At 48.5% G+C, this 20,865-nt stretch overlaps 2 protein-coding genes across 5 annotated transcripts in view; both read right to left on the minus strand.

The window, feature by feature from the left end:
• TEX10 (testis expressed 10) overlaps positions 1-11,110 on the minus strand; it is a 126,115-nt gene extending 115,005 nt beyond the window's left edge. The window contains exon 1 of one of the 2 annotated variants that reach the window (XM_014603036.3): positions 10,943-11,110. Coding sequence is in view for 1 of the 2 variants with exons in the window: in XM_006260385.4 (XP_006260447.2) it covers positions 5,505-5,507 (3 nt within the window). In the remaining variant the exon portion in view is untranslated. Of the gene's footprint in view, positions 1-5,504; positions 5,609-10,942 lie in introns of those variants that run through there. The other variant, XM_006260385.4, reaches the window with a different exon arrangement.
• Positions 11,111-18,386: 7,276 nt separating this feature from the next.
• Positions 18,387-20,865, minus strand: part of LOC102562149 (uncharacterized) — a 61,318-nt gene continuing 58,839 nt past the window's right edge. For all 3 annotated transcript variants that reach the window (XM_019485167.2, XM_019485162.2, XM_019485173.2), the window contains 2 exons: positions 19,874-20,051; positions 18,387-19,081 (listed from right to left, as the gene is read on the minus strand). In XM_019485167.2, the coding sequence (XP_019340712.1) occupies positions 19,014-19,081; positions 19,874-20,051 (246 nt within the window). In that variant the 3' untranslated portion in view covers positions 18,387-19,013. The remainder of the gene's footprint in view (positions 19,082-19,873; positions 20,052-20,865) is intronic.

The raw sequence follows: 20,865 nt of genomic DNA on the forward strand, positions 1-20,865 counted from the left end.
CAATACCACTTCAACAATCCCTGCCCTACAATTTTAGAATCAATTTTTTTTAGCATAGAAAAACTTTAACAGGTTTGTCCTCTCCATGGACTGCCATCTGGACCAGATGAAGAGACTTGTGTGTACCAGTGACCCTAAGAACAATTGGTGACAGGCAGAAACAATTGGTGACAGATAGGGGGGACAAGGCTGAACTCCTCAATGAGTTCTTTGCCTCAGTGTTCCTAAGTGAGGGGCACGACAAGTCTCTCACTGGGGTTGTAGAGAGGCAGCAGCAAGGCGCCAGATTTCCATATGTAGATCCTGAGGTGGTGCAGAATCATTTGGAAGAACTGGATGCCTTTAAATCGGCAGGCCCAGATGGGCTCCATCCAAGGGTGCTGAAGGCACTGGCCAACATCATTGTAGAGCCACTGGCAGGAATATTTGAACGCTCATGGCGCACGGGCCAAGTCCCAGAGGACTGGAAAAGGGCTAACGTGGTCCCCATTTTCAAAAAGGGGAGGAAGGAGGACCCGGGCAACTATAGGCCAGTCAGTCTCACCTCCATCCTTGGTAAAGTCTTTGAAAAAATTATCAAGGCTCACATTTGTGAGAGCCCGGCAGGACAAATTATGCTGAGGGGAAACCAGCACGGGTTTGTGGCGGGCAGATCGTGCCTGACCAACCTAGTCTCTTTCTATGACCAGGTTACGAAACGCCTGGACACAGGAGGAGGGGTGGATGTCGTATACTTAGACTTCAGGAAGGCCTTCGATACGGTATCCCACCCCATACTGGTGAACAAGTTAAGAGGCTGTGATGTGGATGACTACACAGTCCAGTGCATGGCGAATTGGCTAGAAGGTCGCACCCAAAGAGTCGTGGTGGATGGGTCGGTCTCGACCTGGAAGGGTGTGGGTAGTGGGGTCCCGCAGGGCTCGGTCCTTGGACCGATACTCTTTAATGTCTTCATCAGCGACTTGGACGAGGGAGTGAAATGTACTCTGTCCAAGTTTGCAGATGACACAAAGCTATGGGGAGAAGTGGACACGCCGGAGGGCAGGGAACAGCTGCAGGCAGACCTGGATAGGTTGGACAAGTGGGCAGAAAACAACAGGATGCAGTTCAACAAGGAGAAATGCAAAGTGCTGCACCTAGGGAGGAAAAATGTCCAGTATACCTACTGCCTAGGAAATGACCTGCTTAGTGGAATGGAAGCAGAAAGGGATCTTGGAGTCCTAGTGGACTCCAAGATGAACATGAGCCGGCAGTGTGACGAAGCCATCAGAAAAGCCAATGGCACTTTATCGTGCATCAGCAGATGCATGACGAATAGGTCCAAGGAGGTGATACTTCCCCTCTATAGGGCGCTGGTCAGACCGCAGTTGGAGTACTGCGTGCAATTCTGGGCGCCACACTTCAAAAAGGATGCGGATAACCTGGAGAGAGTCCAGAGAAGGGCCACTCGTATGGTCAAGGGCCTGCAGAACAAGCCCTACGAGGAGAGACTAGAGAAACTGGACCTTTTCAGCCTCCGCAAGAGAAGGTTGAGAGGCGACCTTGTGGCTGCCTATAAGTTCATCACGGGGGCACAGAAGGGAATTGGTGAGTATTTATTCACCAAGGCGCCCCCAGGGGTTACAAGAAACAATGGCCACAAGCTAGCAGAGAGCAGATTTAGACTAGACATTAGGAAGAACTTCTTCACAGTTCGAGTGGCCAAGGTCTGGAACGGGCTCCCAAGGGAGGTGGTGCTCTCCCCTACCCTGGGGGTCTTCAAGAAGAGGTTAGATAGACATCTAGCTGGGGTCATCTAGACCCAGCACTCTTTCCTGCTTATGCAGGGGGTCGGACTCGATGATCTATTGAGGTCCCTTCCAACCCTAACATCTATGAATCTATGAATCTATAAGAGCAGCACTGCTGGGAGTCCTGTACTCTTGGTAGGGTCACCCATTGCAGTAAGGTCAAAGGTAAGGTATCAGATGAAGCGCTGTCCAACAAAGACCTCAACGATGGAGAAGGTGGAGGAAGAAGGCATATTTCTCAACAGCTGCAAAGGCAGATGAAGGCTACAGTGGAAAAGTAACCCCAGTTGTCTTGGATCTCCTTGACACTGGACACAGGTTTCTCCTCCACCAAGATCTGTGCAGCTGCCAATGCACAACGGCCTCCTCATCTAAAATGAGTCACATGCAGGCTTCTCCCACTAGATCCAACATCTACCACAATAACTAATAACCAATACCCATAGCCTCTACAAAGTCCTACAACAACAAACAAGTGGCAACAGGGACATACAAAGTGATCACCGGGAATCCCTAGTCACAGACCACATGCAGGTGGAAGTCACATGTTGGTCATTTCACCCTTAGAATGGGACAGGAGGATGACTTGGCAGCCACGATCATGACTGAACAGTCCTTTTTAGGATCCCCTCTGCTCACTCTGAAAAGGAAGGGTGCTAGAAAAGTGCCCTAAACATAAGCTGTCCCACCTCATCTTACCCAACTGCATAGCCACTTCCAGAGGGATCACTCTAATTACAGATGAAACACAAAAGTGTCCTCTGCATCCTAGAACAGAGACACCCTACTAGATGACCCAAAGAGTAACAGACCTGAACAAAGAATGGCTATTATTGCCTGAGAACTCTCATGATACAACATTGATATTGCTGTTCCTAACAAGACCAGACATGCAGAAGGCTAACTGAGGAAGAAGCGGGGGCGGCCATACATTCTTCTAGAAAGGGAAACCTGCAAACGGCAGGTAAATACACAGCACTGTTTTCACCATTAAGAATTTGATGGTCGGCCAAATGACCAAATCCTCTGTTTGCATTAATGAGTGCCTCACGCCTCTAAATGACCAACAATCTGCTTGCTACCATCATCAGTGCATACATCCCAATATTAAAATAAACAGGAAGAACAGAAAGGACAGTTTTATGCTGACCTTGATGAAATCCTGCCTATCATCCCAAAAGAGAATAAGATCATCCTCCTTGGAGATTTCAATGTGAGAGTTGGCTGGGACTAACATGTGGAGGAGCACCACTTGAAAGGAAGGAGTGGGCAAGGCCAATTCCAACAGCATTCTCTTAGTAAGTGTGTAGAGCATGACCCTGTCCTTAAATACTTTCAGACATGACAGGTACAAAACATGGCAACACCCCCACTCGAAACAATGAAACAATGGCACTTCCTCAACTATATCACTGTAAGAGATGCGATCTAAAAAATGTTCATATCATGTGTTATGAGAGGAGCCTATGACTGCTGAACCAACCGTCACTTGGTGAGATCAATCAGAAAGAGCAGGAAGATTCTTGACCATCTTCTTACTCTGCAGCCAACATACTCCTACTTCAGTCCTAACAAGACTTTAGCAGTTGGTATTTACAACCTAACAGATTCATGCCCTATATCAGCTGAAAGTTGTTTATAAGATAAGATACCCAATTATATAAAGTACTGATTTCTAGTTCTAATTGTTCCTGTTAATGGCAGTTAAAAATCATGTCAGAATTGATGGTGAAAAATAAGCAAGATGTCATTATACAATTTTAAGAGCCAATGCCTTCAAGCTTTCAAAGAATAAGAAAATATTCATGTTTAGAAAACTGAGTGCCTCCAAAACTTAGTATGTATAGTAGCACTTATTTCTAACCCTGGAGGTCCAAAGCATTTGGTTTGGAAATCTCTTGACTGAATCCTGAGAGTAGAAGAGTTTTTTTTTTGTTTTTTTTTGGTATCATACCAATTTTAACTACAGCAAAACTAACCTTTTCTATCACAGCCAAACTGCTTTACTGCACTCTAAATCCCATTCCTGTCCTGCACTTTGGAAGAAAAGGAGAACAATTCTTCTCCAGCTTTTTATGGCAAATTTTCAAATATCTGAAACCTGCTATTAGATCCCTTCTTAAGTGTGTTCAGTTTGGTGTAAAGATTAATTTGCTCACCCTTTCCTCATACAGCTTGAATTACAACCACTTTATTTTAGTCACTCACCTCTGCATCCTCTCCAGTTTCTCTACATCTTTCTTAAATCACAGACGTCAAAATTACACACAATACTCCAGCTAAGACCAAACAAGCATGAAGTATGGTGGTGCCATCACCTCTTATGTCTGACACTTAGTACTCTTGCTAATACAGCTCAAAATTGCATCTGCTTTTTTTTTGCAACTATACAATAGGGCTGTTTTACTTTGGATCTGTAATCTAGCAAATCCCTAGATCCTTCTCGGCAATACTCCTGCCTAGCTAATTATCCCCAATTCCATACTTGTGCATTTGGCTCCCCCCACCCTAACCCAGAGGTAGTGATGTACACTTGTCTGTACTGAGTTTCATTCCACCATCTAGTGCCCAGCTCTCCAGCCCATCAAGATCCTTTTCAATTCTGATCCTATCCTTCAAAGTTTTTGCAGGCCCTCCCAGTTCTATGTCATCTGCAGACTCCATCAGGAGTTTCTCACTTCTTGCATCCAAGTCACGAATAAAAATGTTTAACTCAAAACTGACCTCTTAAAAATTCAAAACCCACTTGAAACCTTCCGCCTGCCTGACACTGATCCATTTATAGTTTCCCCCTGCTTGCAGTTATTCTGCCAATTATGTATTCGCCTAACAGTAATTCTCCCAAGACCACATTTATCCAAGTCACTTATGAAAATGTCATGTCAGACTGAGTCATTGGCAAGGCTGGGGATGCCTGAGGAAGCCATTCTAAGATCTGCATGTTCAACTGCAGAAGTGGCAAATAGATTGGGATCCTGGGGCTGTTGGATCACAGCTTTTTCTTTTTGTTTTTTCACATCTATCATCTATCCATACTGAGGCAAGTTTGTTCAAAGCAATCAACACCTTGTCATACATGACAGCACTACTGGGGGCAATTCAGTGTTAGTCTCTCCCAACTATTGATGCTAATATTGCATTTTCACAGACTGGTTTTCAAGGTGTACTTGAATCTCTTCTTTCTCCCACTTCTACATCAGTGACTAATGGCGAGTTGGAAGTATAGAACCCGATTCAGGACCCGGCTGTCAGGCATCCTTATGACATGTCTTGACTAATGGACCTGATGTTATATAAACAAGTTTAATGCTGCTAGAATCTGGCTAAACTAAAACACTGGCATTTGTTCTTCCATCCTTCCAAGTGATACGGAACATTTCCCCAAGGCAATTGCTGATAGTAATGTTCCAAATTTTTCAGGTGTTTTCAGTGTCATCCAAAGTTTCACACCCATATAACAAGGCAGGGATGACACTAGCCTGGCAGACAAGAAGTTTGGTTTGGGCCCTGATGTCATGATTAGGGCTTTACCCAACTGAAGGAGGCAGCTGGCTGATTTCGAAGGCAGACTGCAGGGCTGGCCACCATTTTTATGGGTTTATCATGGTGCCCCCTCCCCCCGACAAACACTTCTGATTAGCCAAGAGACCCCAATGACCCACCCTTTGCCACTGATTGGTCAAGAGAGGTGTCTCATGCAACCCTGCCACTCACCATTGACTGGTGCAGGGGGTAGGGTGACACAACAAGCAGACCTCAGCCAGTCAGAAGTGAAGGGTGGCAGTCATCTTGGGCTCCCCTTCATGTAGGCAGGTCCCCTCCTCCTGGCAGGGTGTGCAGCCCAGCTCTAGGGAGCCAGCATTTTATTTTCAGTAAGTTTTTTCCCCCCATGGATTTCACAGGCATTGTTTGCCCCATTTTGTGGGCAATGCTGAATTTCACAATTTCCACAAAAATGCGATTTGAGTAGGTCTCCAGTCATGCTAAAAGACACAATTTCAAAGATACCCAAAGACAGTGCTGGCAGATTTCATCTAGTGTTGACTATCAACACCTATGTTTACTTTTCAGGAAAAGTGGCCGCCAAAGTAGGGGAAGTGTTCAACTTTCTTCAAAGATTGTCCTCTGACCGCAATACTGTATTTAATTCGAAAATGAGGTCCATCCCCCCCCCCCCCCCCCAACACACACACATACCCCTTTCATCATGAAGAAAACAAATTCTCATCTCAGAATTGTGCATCAGGCCACTCCAGCTAGGAACTATGGGGAGCAGCTGTGCAGGGAGCCCAGCTGGGCTAAAGACAGCAGCAGCTGTACACACTTTCAGCATATGATCCTGAGGAATGAAAGAAGCTAGAAGTGTGACAGGTCAGGGAGAATGTAAACAGGTGGAAATTAGAAAAACAAAAAGATAGAGAATGGAAGGGGAGGGGGACAAACAAAGGAGAAAAAGCCAAAGGTAATCAAGGGTTTTTGGTTGTAGCAGTGTTGGTATAAGGACATAGGCAGGCAAGGTTCTTTGAGTAGATGTGATATCTTTTATTAGACCAACTGAGTAGTTGGAAAAAAAAAGTTCTTAAGTTTTTGAGTGCAGGTACCCTTCTTCAGGCATAGGAAGCCTCTGCAGAGACTTCCAATGCCTGAAGAAGGGTGACTGCAGCCTAGCCCCTGCACATGGGGATGAAGGGCAGTGACTGTTCCACAGTTGGGCAGCCCCCCCTACTGGCTCAGTCACAACTGCTGCCTCCCACCTGCAGCTCACTTCTCACCAGTGACCGTGGACCCACACAGTGCCAGGAGCATAGCGAAGACGTAAAGGGCCAGGGCTGGGGCCGGGCCGTTCCTGCCAGATGGTCACTGAACTAGATATGAACTATTGTGAACAGAACCATTTTACCAATAACTGGAAGAGATTAAACAGATAATATTTTAAACAATATTTACATCCCTAAACTGTAGTTGCTGAATTGTATGTCTGTATCTATTCCAAGTACAGAATAACCATCATACAATCATTGCCTCCATGCAGGTCCGTGACTAGGGACTTCCAGTAATCATTAGCTCCTGCCCCCATTGCCACTTGCCAAGGCTTTGTGTAGTATGATTCCAAATCACCTTGCTTGTTCTCCATACTCCTTGTGTTTGTACAAAACAGGGGTGCTCAAACCCAAGACTGGATGCTAGATCTGGGCCACGGAGCCATCTCATCTGGCCTACAGGGCTCCCCATGGATGCAAAACTTTGATGATGGGGGAGCAGTGGCAGCTAACTGCTACTCCCATACTGCCAAGTGGACCTATACAGAGCCATGAGGACTGGATAGAATGGCCCCATAAGCTTGATTGGCTATAAGGGCTGATCTAGATGCATAGGGCTGATATGGGGCCCAATCAGCCCTGCAGACTGGACCCACACCATGCATCAGGCCCATAGGGCCAAGAGATTGAGCACCACTGATTTAGAAGCATCAAAGATACTTTGATGTCTGTCTTCTAGCTTTTCTCTAACCTCTGTTTTTGCCGTACTGTGGTTCTCAAACCCTTCTTTAAAATAACTTCACTCTTCATCCCTCAGCACTGAATGCATGACAGCTGGTGAGTGTTCTTCACCATCCCCTGTATGACTTAAAGCACTACAAAACACAGTATTCAAATGATGCCGAAAGAGAACTCTTGCCAGTCCTTGTCTAATAGTAAAAGCAACAAATACCATTGTCCTGGAATACCAGTCAGTTACCACAGAATCCGAAGCTTTTCCGTTGACGCCATCTTCTGAGCCATGCATTTATTTCTAGGATGCAATGGATGGGATCAGAGTATAGTTCAAGGTGTGCTAGTTTATACGGACATAACATTTACCTGAAATGTATTTATCTGGCAGGGTACATCTCCACATTATTTTTCAAAGAAAACTAGAAAATTAAATTTAAAAGAATACAACATAAAGGATGCAAAGTACATCTTTAAAGAGACATAGAAAGGCTTCTATAAAAAATGTTCTCTTTGCTACACTGGCAAAACATGCAGGCAAGACAATGTTGCTGTGGGAATGTTATATTGCATACCCCACTTGTGATTTAACTGTGCTAATGTAACACAGCATTAAACAGCATGAAGCAGGGAAGGAACATGCCACCAGCAATCACATTTTTTAAAAGTGAACTCTCAATGCCCCTTACAGATGTAACCTAAGTTCCCATCAGAACCCTGAGTGAGCACTGTACAGACAAATAGGAAACATAAAAATGTTGTTTCAACCTGGCACACAGAGAAACCAGGCACCTGTAGTCAAACTCAATTTCACACAGTTGTCTAGTTCAGCATTTCTCAACTTGTGGGTCACAAGAATATCTGAAAGGGTTGTGCGCGTGGGGGGGGGGGGGGGAAAAAAAAAAATCACAAAAAAAAAAAAAAAAAAAAAAAAAATGCAGGAAAGCATGGGTCTCCCCTTGCAGGCTGGCAGGATTCCAACCTGCAAGGGGCTGCTTGGGACGACTGGTACTGGAGGAACGTGGCCAGGTGCCAAGACTGCAGCAGGGCAGAGGGGCAGTGGGAAGGCACTTACCCCTTCCATTAAAGGAAGGGGCAGGGGAGAGAGCTGCATGGCCAAGCTGGTGCAACAGGGCAGGTGCCTGTGCTTGCAGGGGCAGGGTGGCCATAAGATGTTGCTCAGGGGGCAGGATGGGACCATAACTAGGTTGCCTGGCACAGTGCAGGAGCCCCCCTCCTCACCCTCCAGACCATGCTGGACCAGACTCACTCCACTGCCTCACACATGAGCCAGAGCCATGGCAGCCACCACACCCTGGCCTAAGCGGGACAGGGGCAGCTGGGGGTCCCTCCAGCAGGGCTGGGGGAGACAGGGGGCTGAGGGTTGGGAGTAAGGGGCCCCAGCATGGCCCAGGGGAGGGCAGGGGACTGTAGGCTGTGCACTGGCAGAGCCAGGGGGGCTTGAGTAGGGACAGACCATAGACCTTTACAAAAATGGGTCCCAGTCAGAAAAAGGTTGAGAACCACTGGTCTAGTTGGTCCAAAGCTAGGTAGCTCAGGAGTTCGCAGTATTTTTCCAGCAGCAGGTTAAAGAGACCGTCTTTGGGGCCAAGGCAGCTATAGCATGGGAAAAGCCCCTAGCTGCTGAAGCCCTTTGGCTCCAGGCCACATCCAATGGCTCTGCAGGCTATAGGCTGCCACCCCAGACTAAACCTGAACTTGATAATTAATTTAGATTTGCCGTACTGATAGTTAACCTGCTCTTTCAGATACCCAGCAGCTGGCTTCACTAACTTCCTGGCTTTCCCATCATTTGTTCATCCTGGCTTCCTCCTCCTTAGCCACCCAAAACAACAAAAAAGGTGATGAACAGGGTGCAAGCCACAAGTCAAAACACTGGAAGTTACTGGTGCTCATTGTTACAGGGGAGCCTGCAGCAACCCTGGCCGTTTAAATGCCTAGTTTAGAACTTGGTCTTAGCAAGAGACTCTGAAGCTTTCACAGATGCTGTAAAACAGTGGTCACCAACCAGTCAACCCTTGATCCCCCCCCTTGAGCCCAGCTGAGTCCCAACCCTTGATCCCAGCAGGTGGGAAGGGAAGGGGTAGGGGCCAGATCGAGGCCCCCACAGTAAGGGAGGGAGCAGGGCAGAGGCAGGAGCAAGAGGTCAGGTAGGGGGGGGGGGGGGGAAGACAGATGACAGAGCCTGGGAGAGTGGGGGGGCCATACCCCAGGAGGGCACAGGGGTGTGTGCCCCCAGATCTACACACAGGGCAGGGTGGGCTGTGCTGCTGTTGCAGGGCTGAGGCCATGCCAGGCTCTTCCTGATGGGTCCTGGACCATGCTGTGCTTGGGGCGGGCAGCAGTGCTAGGAGTGGGGTCCGGTGGCTGTAGCCCCCCCTCCCAGTGCCTGCCACCAGCGTAGCTGGGCCCATCCCCCCCACAGGAAAGTCCCTGGCCCAACCCCAGCCCACAGTGGCAGCCTGCACCCCAATCTGTATGCGGGGCACAAGGGCTGGGGTTGTCAGATTGTCCAGGGATGCGTGGGGGGCTCCAGCTGCTGAGGCCCCCCCCCGGTGGCCCTGGATAGGCCGGTTGTTCCAGCGCCAGGCCCAACCAGGGCTTAACACTGAGGGTGTCCTGCCACCAGGTGGACAGGGGACAAGGCTCAGCCCAGAACTGGGAGCACCCTGCCATGCAGCCCCAGATGAGCCAATCGTCCCAGCACCTGGCCCGGGAGCAGCCTGGCATCGCATGAACCCCGCTGCCAGGAGGGCAGAGGACAAGGTGGGGGAAGGACAGGGGGTGCAGAGGGGGCACTGATGAGGAGCCAGTGATATGCTGAGCCCTGCCTCTATGCCTCACTTGCAAATCCCTGCCCCCCCCACCAGCGCTGCCTGCACTTCTCACTCTGGACCCGCAGCCCCTGCCCCCCAGCCCTTCCCGTGCCCCTCCCGCCCCAGCTCTACTAGTGCCCCGCCTCCAACCTGCAGCTGCCTCTCTCCTGTGAACAGATGGGGGGGGAGGGAGGGTGGTGCATGAACCCTGGGTCTCTGCCAGGGTTCGTGCAGCAGCAGGAGCTCCCCCGCACGCCTGGGTGAGCCGTCCAGGCACCGACCCCCCAGCCGGGCCAGGGCCCCACTCACCCCTGCCCCTGCCCCACTCCCTCCCTCACCGCGGGGGGCTGCATCGGCCCCCACCATCCCTTCCCTCCCGAACGAAGCGGCCTGCTGGGCTGGGGGTGGGGCGCGGTCGATCCTGCGGTGCCCCTTTACTTCAAAAAGTGATCTTCGCCTTAAAAAGGCTGGAGACCGCTGATCTAAAAATCTCAGCCGTGCTTTGAAAGGGCGGCGGCCCCCAACTCCCCGGCCGCGCGTGTGCGCCACGCGCTGCGCAGCGCCAGGCCCTGCCCTTCAGGTGCTGAAGCGAGGGGGCAACGGGGCGCTCCGCACACGCGGTCGCCGGGCTCGCGGTCCCCCACCGACAGCGGGCAGCCGGCCCGGCCGTAGCGGTGGTGTTTCCCCGCCGCCCCAGCTCCAGTATGCCGCGGGCGTGGGCCTGTCCCCCGCGCTCGGGGGCGACGGGAGCGCGAGCCCGGCTCCCGCGCTGCGGGGCAAGGGGCAGTGGCGGGCCCCGCGCGCCAGAGCCGCAGTCACTCACCGACACACACGACCACTCGACTCCTTCCGGCCCCCAGCGCGCGCTTCCCGGAAAAGGTCGGCCGCCCCATGCGCACGTGACCCCCGGCGGGGGCGGGGCATGGCGAGTGGTCTGCAGCCGTGGAGCAGTAGTGGGTGGGGTGGTGTGGCCTGTCGGGGAGTTGGCGGGCTGTGGTCCCGGGGGCAAGGCGCCCTATGAACCCCTTCCCTGTCCTGCGTTGTCGTCGTCTTGCCTTCTCCTGTCCCTGCTTGCCCCGCCCCCGCCCCTGCCCCTGCCCCACGGGGAGGCGGTGGGAGCAGAGGTCTACTCACAGGCTGAGTGAGGCGGCGGTGCTGGAGTCAAGGGGAGCCTGCTTTCACAGGGGCGCGGGCGTCCCCCAGGCTGCTAATGTGCGGCCTGTGTTGTGGAGCCCAGGCGAGAGGAAACGCCATGTATCTGTGTCCAGGAAGGCAGTTTTCCTGAAGCGTTTCCGCGGATGACTTTTCTTCTGGCATGGTTCAGTACCCGCAGAGGTGTTGGGGATTAAAGCGCCCACTTTATGCAAATAGGAGGTTCCTCTCTAGCTTGCTCCTATGGCCATATGACTGAGGGCAGGTGAAACTCCCGGTATCCAAACCCCAAGCCTCTGGGCTTGGACCTGCAGGTAGAATGCCCGCCAAAAGATTTGGAAACATCTGAAGTCCCTGGTGGGGCTGGTTGCTGGTTGTAGGGCTACTTTTGGTTCTGGACTGACTCGTGGATTTGGACTTGATTTGGCTGGGAACCCGAAAAATTTCTTTAAAAATATTTTTTTTTAAAAGAGTGTAGTTACGTTAATACTGTTTAGCAAAGCATTTAACTTCATTAAGTAGGGGTGCTAGAGCCTAAGTTCCCTAGGTTTTCCCGAAGTTCTTTAACACTACATACAAAATAAACAAAAGGAAGAAAGAAAAACCTTTTCACCTGAGCTAGTGTAAAACATACATTTAGGAGGTTGCGGGGAAGTGCTTTGTGTAATGATTAAGGGGGGGGGGGGGAGCAGAATCCCAAAAACCAGACCTTCCCCAGAGACATTTTTCTGTGTCCTGAGATTTAACAAACACAACCGCCCCCCAGAGTACCTCAGCTGGAGCTGAGGCACTCAAGTCCCCCTGTAAATTCTTTTCAGATTTTCCCTCACTCCCTGTCATGGCCAAGATGCAGGGATTAGTAAAACAGGGCTTGTCTTTACCATCCCAGAGGTCTGTCCTACCATTGGTGGGGACTGAGCACACCTCCTGGGTGTGCTGTTGTGCTCCACAACCCAGAGGTGCTTCGACAAGATTGCTCTGAACTGGTCCCCAGTGGCTGCTCTCTGGCTCTGCAGAGACAAGGGCTCTAGCACAGGACAAACCTAGAGAAGCCTCACTGATGCGTTTCCATTTTGGAGTCTGCACAGGGAGTCAGGTGGGTGGGATGTCAGCCCTCTGGGGATGGGCCATACTGTTGCTAGTGTACTGACAAGACCATGGCCACAGAGGACAGAGACCTTCCCATGATACAGGGTTAAGCAGGGAGTGGTAGGAAACAGGGTTAGGAAAAACAGTGAGAGTTCAACTAGTCTATCCCTGGCCCCTTGGTAGGAGTAGATCTATCTAAACCGTTCTTCACACACCACACCATCACTATGGCCCCTGCCCTCCCCTCCACCTGAGGTGCAGTCCTCCAAAACAGACACCTACACCCAGTGCCTATGGTCCCAGTTTCTGCACCAATGTCATCTCCTGCCATGCCTGCCTGCCCACTGCTTCTATCCACATCTCTGCCTGCCGTGTCATCTCCTATGGGCAGGGCTCCCCAGACCGATGCAGAGCATTTGCTGCCTTCTAGTGCCCATCAGACTCCACATTCAGACCTATGTGCAAAGCTCTGGAGTTGGGGGCTGGGACTTGCCCATGGGGAAGCCCCCAAAGCTGTTTGAAAAGCCTATCTTCTTTGTACATTAGGGCACTCCTGAAGAGGCTATGGAGAAGGGCAACTCTGTAGGGAATACCTTTGTCTTCCTCGCCCCTGTCCCAATCCTCTCCAGCACAATCCTCCCTACTTCCCTTCCTCCTCCTTCAAGGAGCCAGTCTCCCCATCAGGCTTCTCTCATGGGGAAACAGGAACCCTCCCTTTGCCCCCCACTCCCTTCCACTGGAAAGCCACCATGCAGCTGCCATTGGGAGAGCCTGGAGGATCCTCTCTGGTGCCGATTATGATTAGGCAGGGGTGTAGGTTTTGATTAGGGACCTTCTACAGCTTGTGTTACACTGCAGGGGGCACTTGGTGCTCCCACTAATGGATCTTGGAGCATGTCCAGGACAGCTCCTTAGCCCAGCAAAGAACATCAACAGTGACTGCTAGAGTGTTTAATGGAGCCTGAGAAACCAGAATATGTCAGACAGGCCAAAGATCAATTGAGAGAGCCGATTCAGGAGCTCATGGCAGGACAGAGCAGTTCCATGTCCCAGCCGACCAGGAGCCCCTTGACTGGTTGGTCACCATTGCAGAGGAGCTGCTGGCTGACTTGTGCACCTGGTATGAAGCAGCAGAAGTGTGTGAGTGGGAAAGAGACTCACATGAGCGACAGAGGGAGACATGCAAGCAGGAGCAGGCAGCCCACGAGCAAGAGAAGGGCTGGGAGGAGGGGGCATACTGTGCCCAGCTCCTAGAACTCAAGGACCGGCACATTACCCTCCTCAACAGGATGGTGACCATCCAGGAGCAGCAGGCCTCCATGGCAGCTCCGGCAGTGGGGGCTGCAGAGGAAGACTACCAGGTGCTTGACAGCATCCTGGCCCTCACAACCTCTTTCATGCTGCCCACTGCCAGTCCCAGCCCCTCTTGCCGCCTGGCAGCCACCAGGTGCCCAGCCACCAGCCCTAGGCCTAGTCTCAGGGCAGTGGGCATGGGAGGAGGCCCTGCAGCAGCTGGTCCTGAGCCAGGTCCCCTGGCATCCAGGCCACCTGTCAAGGCTCGTGCCCTGTCCCCTTCTCCCCCAGTCCTCTGCCTGCCATGTAGCCCCTGAGCAGGAGAAGACCTCTGCTGGGCCTGGCCCCATGGAGCAAGAGGGGGAACAGGCTGGCTAGTGCCCTCCCTCACCCCTGGCTGAGCCCTTGGGCTGCCAGTCTCACCACAGTGTCTGCACCCACAGTGGTTCCACCAGAGGCCGGGGTGCTGGACACTTCTCCCCAGGCTGCGCACCATAGGCGCTGCCAGCCCACCAGTACCAACTGCACTGCTGTAAACAGCAGAATGGAGAAGAGGGTGTTTTATTGGTGGTGGGAATTGGGGTTGGGCAGCGGGGCAGGAGGGAGTGTGCGGTTTTGGAGGGAAATAAAGCTTGTTGAATGTAAACTGTCTAGAATGCCTGTAGTATTGTGGGTGAGCTGTGGGCCTGGAGGCCACAGGCAGCAGCCCAGGGGACCTACTGTGCGGGATGGGGGAGGAGGTGCTCTGCAGGTGTCTCACAGACACAGTGCCCTGTCCACTACTGGTGGGGGGAGGAGTGGGGGGCATCCACAGTGCATTCGCCACAGGTTCCCAGAACAGCATCCCCTGTCAGGCTGTGCCTCCCTATCCCCCCACTTGAAGTCCCCTGTCAGGGTGAACCCCTCTCTCCCCAGAGACCCCTGGCACCTGGGCAGCAGTGGTCAGAAGCTGCACCTCGCCCTGGCTGCTGCAGGAGGTCCGAGCAGGGCAGGAGCAGCCCTAGATCTACTTAAGGAATAAATCTGTTCCCAATAGGGTGCATGTGTAGATGCATTCCCAGGGCTAGCTTACTATGTAGTAATTTACTGCACAGTAAGTCCAATGTAGATGCTCCCAGTGGATGCATCTGCATGAGTCAATTTACCACACAGAAGACTAACTGATGTGCAGTGAAGTGTCGCCACCTACACATGCAGGTGCTTACTGCACAGTAAATTAGTCTACTGTGCAGTTAATTTGCACACCTCCCACATCCACCTATTCAGGCTATAGGCCACAAGCTTTCCCTAGAACATCGGAAAGTGCAACAATGAGGACCAAGTGGCTGAATGGACTAACCACCAGCTTCTGCCAGTCTATTGACCACTAATGATCTCCAGCCTATTGCCACTTCCCATTTTTAAAGAAGCGGGGATGTGCCAAATAAGAGAGAGGGCCTTCTCCACTGCTCTTCCCCTTTGGTTACCTGTGAGATAATGTAATGGTTTCAAGAAAAACAATGTTGCGGGTAGAGAAGGAAATCAGTGTGGTTCATTTTGAACTCCCAAACAAGCATAGCACATTTCCACTATTCAGAGTATCTGCTCTTATTTCACGCATTGATACCAGCAAATACAAACAAACAGAAAAATCCTTTGGCTCAAAGATGGCATCATGGGCAAAGAGTAGAACATGTTTGTAATAGAGAGCTAAAAGAAAAGTAATCCATCCAGGGAGCTCTGCAGGCTAGGCAGGGGGGCAGCAGCTGCTGGCTGCTGGGACAACAGTGCTAACAAGGTAATTAGCAGGCACCTGCAAGCAGCCTGCAGAACAGAAATAGGCAGTGCCCTGGGAGCATATAAACCTGAGTCTTGGGCTGCAAAGCCAGTCTAGCTCTGCCAGCAGCTGTGTTAGGAGCTCCTGTGCAGGGATGATAGACTACCTGCAGGAACACTGAGGCTCAGGGAGTTCACAAGGAGCCCAGGCTGGGAGGTATGCCAGCAGAAGGGTGAAGGAAGGTTTGCCCTCGTAGAGGGGCAGAGGGCTGCTTCCGTTGTTGTTGTTTATGTTACAGCCCAGAGGTTTATATTTATTTTACAGTTATACCAGCGGTTTGGGTTGGGACTGAAGGAGGGGAATAAGAAGGTCCCATTAGTGCCTGTGGGGCATACAATAGCCTTGAGCCCTGCCAGGGCAGGCTCAAGGTTTGAGCTGTTGCTGAGCCTGGAATAGGCAGGGTATGCAAGGTGGCAGCCAGATGAGGGCCAGGGGCCTGGTGCCTGAGAAGGGCCAAGCCAGATAGGGGCAAGGGACCTGGTGACTGGAAGGGATAAAGCTAGTGCCTCAAAGCCAGGTCTGACACAATGGTCCCAGGCTAGAAAGCCTAGCAGGAGTAAGGGGGTGGAGGCTGAAGCCACAATGGATGAACAACATTACGGTAACTTCTGCAAGGCTTGGGGCATGGTGTAGGGGAAGATATGGAGCCATTAAGGCTTGAGGTGCCCTCTGATGGCACAGATATGGAATGAGGCCCAGCAAGGGGCCTAAAGATGAGTGAAGCCCAGAAAGGGGTCTGGACACAGGCAGAGGCCGGCAGGATCCAGTTGGACTGAGGCCATTCAAAGGCCTGTGAGCAGCCTCCCTATTTATTATAAGACCATCAAGGTGTGGCAGGAAAGATAAGAAGGTGCCCTATGGGTGGAGTGGGGCATGATTGTGGAGCCACCAGGGGGTGTCATGGACACCCCTGGGGCCCTTCAAGGTGGCTAGGGCCCAGATGATGAGAAGACAAAGGTGGGGTGGGGGTGGTAAGGGCAATAGTGGGTGAAAAAGACTGCTACAATGGCAGGATGGTGTATTGTGATGATGAAAGAACTACCTATAGCTATGACTATGTAGTGGAAGAGTAAGATGTTGGCAGGATTGTCAGGTGGCCGTCAAGGAGTCAGTGCAATTGGAATTATTCTCTCCCAGAGGTTGGCACATCTCTTGGTTGGTGGTCTTAAATAGGAGGGACTCCCCAGAATACTCCTAACCCTCACTGGACTGCATTTTAGTTGGAACTTGGGGCACAACTTCCTCATGATCCTCCAAGTTCTTGTCACTGCTGTCCAAGAGCTCTGTGACCTTCCTATAATTTGCAACCAAGCAAGACTCTCATTACATATGTCATTTTTGGGCAACCAAAATGCAACTAGCATCATAGGTTCTTCTTGTAATGCACTTCCATGACCACTGCCTTGAGTCAGTGTCAATGCCAGTCCTGGTTAGAGCTGTGATCTGTTACCTCTACTGCAATCTACAAAACCTGATTGCGATGGCATTTCTACAGGGATCTTTGGATGCTCTCCTCACCCCAGATGAAGAGATGGTCCATAACCTCTACCCACCTTCAGTTGCTGGGAGCATTTCAGAAATACAGATATTTTGGATCCCGGTGATGTGATGTGGCAGATGACTAAGTGGTTAGATGTACTGTCCTTGAGATGCCAAGTTCCTAGGGTGGTAGTCCTGAAAATAGCAGCCATGGCATACCTATATGTCTAGCTTTAAAAAGCTGAAGTCATAGGCAGGGCAGGGCCTGTGACTCTAGAACAGTAAGTCATTGAATAGCCACCTCAGTGACATGAGAGAAGTGGGAAGCAGAGTACTGTTGCACTCTGTTTAGGGTGACCATGTATCTTGGTTTGGCCAGCACACTCCAGGATTCAGTAGCCTGCTCCCAGCTGATTGGTCAAAAATCCCGGGCTGGAGTCCAGTAGACAGGCACCACTGCTTCTATGTGGGAACAAGGTGGACGGACTAGATCAAGTGCAACTCCATCGACATGTGGCATGTCCTTGTTCCTGCATGGAATTTCTGATCAACTGGCTGGGACCAGGCTATGGAATCCTGGAGCGTCCTGGTCAAACTTGGATGTATGGATATTCTAGCTCTGCTGGAGGATAGAAAAGTACCACGAAGCACTTCACACTGAAGTGTTTTATCCAGTGTTTATTATTTATAAGGTTTGGGCTGATTTGTAGCACTTCATCACTGTGCATCGTCTGCACCCTCACTTTTTAGAGCACTTTAAAGGTAGTTAGAGAGCTACAAATGTTCATCTATATACTCTTATGCTCCATTCTGTTTCCAGACCTAAGGGAGGGCATTTTGTTTCTGAAAACTTGTTTTAGATTCTCCCAACTATATAGCTAGTTCAATAAAGAATTATTAGCAAACAAATCCTGCTTCTTACATGTTCCTTGGACTTTCATGGCTGTAGCAACACTATTATCTAACAGCGACCATATGTATTTTCATGGACATTACTAATAATGTCTATCCAAAGATCAAAGCTATAGACTAAAATTATTTCACTTGAGGCATACTACTTACATGCATATTGACTCTACTCTGCTTTATGTCCAGCCTGGTATATTAGGGAGACTGGGGGGAAAAAAACCAAAACTTGACTAGCTGTGGGATGAAGTTGACTAGATGGTCTCCAAATGTGGTGAGAGCTATTTTGTACATTCTAGGAACTGGAATTGTGATGGCAAATTCTTTAGCGGAAGTGTAAACAATATTCTGTATTTTATTTACCCAAATATTCATCATTTCATGGCTTTTATCTACTTCTACAATACCATAGGTTAAGCTGTTTTTAGTACCTAACTAACCATTTTTGTCGCTGTGTTCCTTCTATAACATGACTTTTGAGTCCAAAAAGAGCATGTGGGCACTACCCGAAATTTTACATCACCACCAAATATAAACTATTTAAAAATATTTATTGTAAATAAAGATCTCTCTGTGTTACATTCTATTATAAAAGATATCTTGAGGCAAAAAGTCTATCTATATAATGTATAATTTTTATACACAGAAACTTGAAATAACTTGAAATACACTTGAAATAAAAATATTACAATACTGACATTTTAGTCACAAATATGATTTATTTGACCGTTAATTAAAAATGCTGGACCGATGGCCCTTAAAAACAGTCTTCCATTTATTCACATTTAAATGAAGAGTTAAAAGAAAATGTTATACCTCTGGCATATGATCCCGAAGACATCTGGCCTAGATATAGCTATACCATAGTTTTCAAAAGTGATGAAAATGTTTGTACAAAAGAGAAAGGAAAAATTTCAGTGTTACATTCTCCTTCTAAAAACACAGACTGTCAGCTTATTTGGATATCAACATAAACCTGTCAAATGAAACTACTAATCTGTAGTTCTGAAAAGTAACTGTACAAAATGTAGATACACTGAATTTATTTGTATACAAGTTTACTTAAAGTAAAAGACAAATCCTCAGTTTATGTTAATACAGTGTTTCCAAACCAACCCTTATTTTCTTATATCGCTGCTTACTGCCATTGCTCAGTGCTCTAACAGTCCAGTGCTCTAAGATTCCCACTTTCAGTCAGGATCCTTATCACATTTGGAATGTCAATTCCTTTATTAAAAAAAATTAAAAAGAAAAAAGAAAGATGAGTGACTTGTTGGTAACATGTTTTTAAAATACACACACGCTAAAACATTTGGACATTGCATGAAACACTTCTGAAAGCATGCTTAAGTGAAACAAATTTTCAAATGTATTTTATTAAAATTCTCCCAGGTGGTCTTTGGTGTCCAGAATGGTACTTTATTTCTAGGTGCGTCTAGAAACTGTGCGTGTTCTCAATTCCAAGCCCTAGTACAGGCTGCCTGTTATAGGAAGGCAGCAATAGAATTTGATACAAAAATGTGGGTCAATTCAGCAAGTGAGACTTATCAGGAACTCACAGATGAGAATACTTATTTTTCTGGCTTGGAGTAGATTACCAAGAATGTTAGTAAGATAACATTAGGTCCTTAAAAAATCCTTTTTTCTAGAATCTCAAATTCAAAAAACAATCTACTGTCTTTTCAAGGGTGACACTGCTCGACTTAAACCAAATGAGATTTCATTGTACGAAAATCCCTGTAAACATTAATGATCTTACAAAAAACTAAAGCAATAAAAATAAGGTGATGAACATGACATCTTCAAAGAAAAACAAGCATTACAAGCATTTTGATCTGTCATATTAGGACACTCTTGCAAAAGTGGAAAACGAACATTTTTAGATGAAGCAGTGTTCTGTCAACTTGTTTTTCTAATACAACTTATTCTGACTTGTAGAGCTCTGCCCCTCCGAAATAAGAGAATTTTTTAAAGTTACTCAATGAAAACAAAATTAAGTTGTAGACATGCACACATTACCTCTGAAGGCTGGATTTGTTGCAGCTATTTTGTGTAGAGTAGTAGTAACTTCATCAACATCCATGTTTCTTACACTGTTTAAGAATTCTGCAGTGACATCGTTTTCATAAAATGTTCCTAAAAAGCCAGCTGAAGAATGTTGGGGTTCATTTCTTTCCATTACAGATAAAGAGTTTTCCTACGATACAATGTTTGGTAAGTAGTTTTGAAAGAGAAGGGATACTGTTTTTTTTTAGGAGCAGAAGGCTCTGCGGATTCTCTGTTACTTCTCTAAATGGAGACTGAAGGACCTATGTATCTAATTTGTAGGATGGTGTTGTGAAAAGTTCATGCTAGACTTCCTGATACATCCTCATACAATTGTTGGTCTGGATACTTCCTGTTCGCTATGCAACGTGCTGAAGGACATATGCTGATCTTTTTATTGCTTGATTTTACTTAGCTGTTGGACAGACCACTTATCTTTAAATGGGGAGACAGAATCACTATAACATACATTTAAATGTTGTAAAACCACTGAGATAAAATTAACAGTATTCAGTAAACCATTATAAATTATCTGTCACTGAGATTTTAAGAAGCCACTCTCTCAAACTGTCAAAACCCCTTGTTACTTACATGCTGTGGTTCTCATTTTTCAGTCTTTCAAACAGAACTGCAAGTTAGCAAAAGTACCCATTTCATTTGCCAGAAGCAGGGAAGAACAGTAATCTGGCCAAAACCCCCATGCTTAATCTTCTATTCCACGTGACTTCATGAATTACCATAACAGCATCTCTCAAAAGAATGAATGATTGGGATTTTTAAATGTTAACATGTAGTAGGATAACTAAGCGCGAGTTTCCAAATACTGTTTTTTAAAAGGCTTGAAAAACAGGCCAATTTTGTCATAATTTTCATCAGAAAATTTCTGGGGCCCTAGTCAGCAGCAAGTTAAGGGAGATAATATTACAAGTACTGAAAGAGCTATGGACTTGGCTCACTATCTTCAC

The sequence above is a fragment of the Alligator mississippiensis genome, chromosome 5 (assembly GCF_030867095.1).
Source record: "Alligator mississippiensis isolate rAllMis1 chromosome 5, rAllMis1, whole genome shotgun sequence".
Classification (NCBI taxonomy): Eukaryota; Metazoa; Chordata; order Crocodylia; family Alligatoridae; genus Alligator; species Alligator mississippiensis.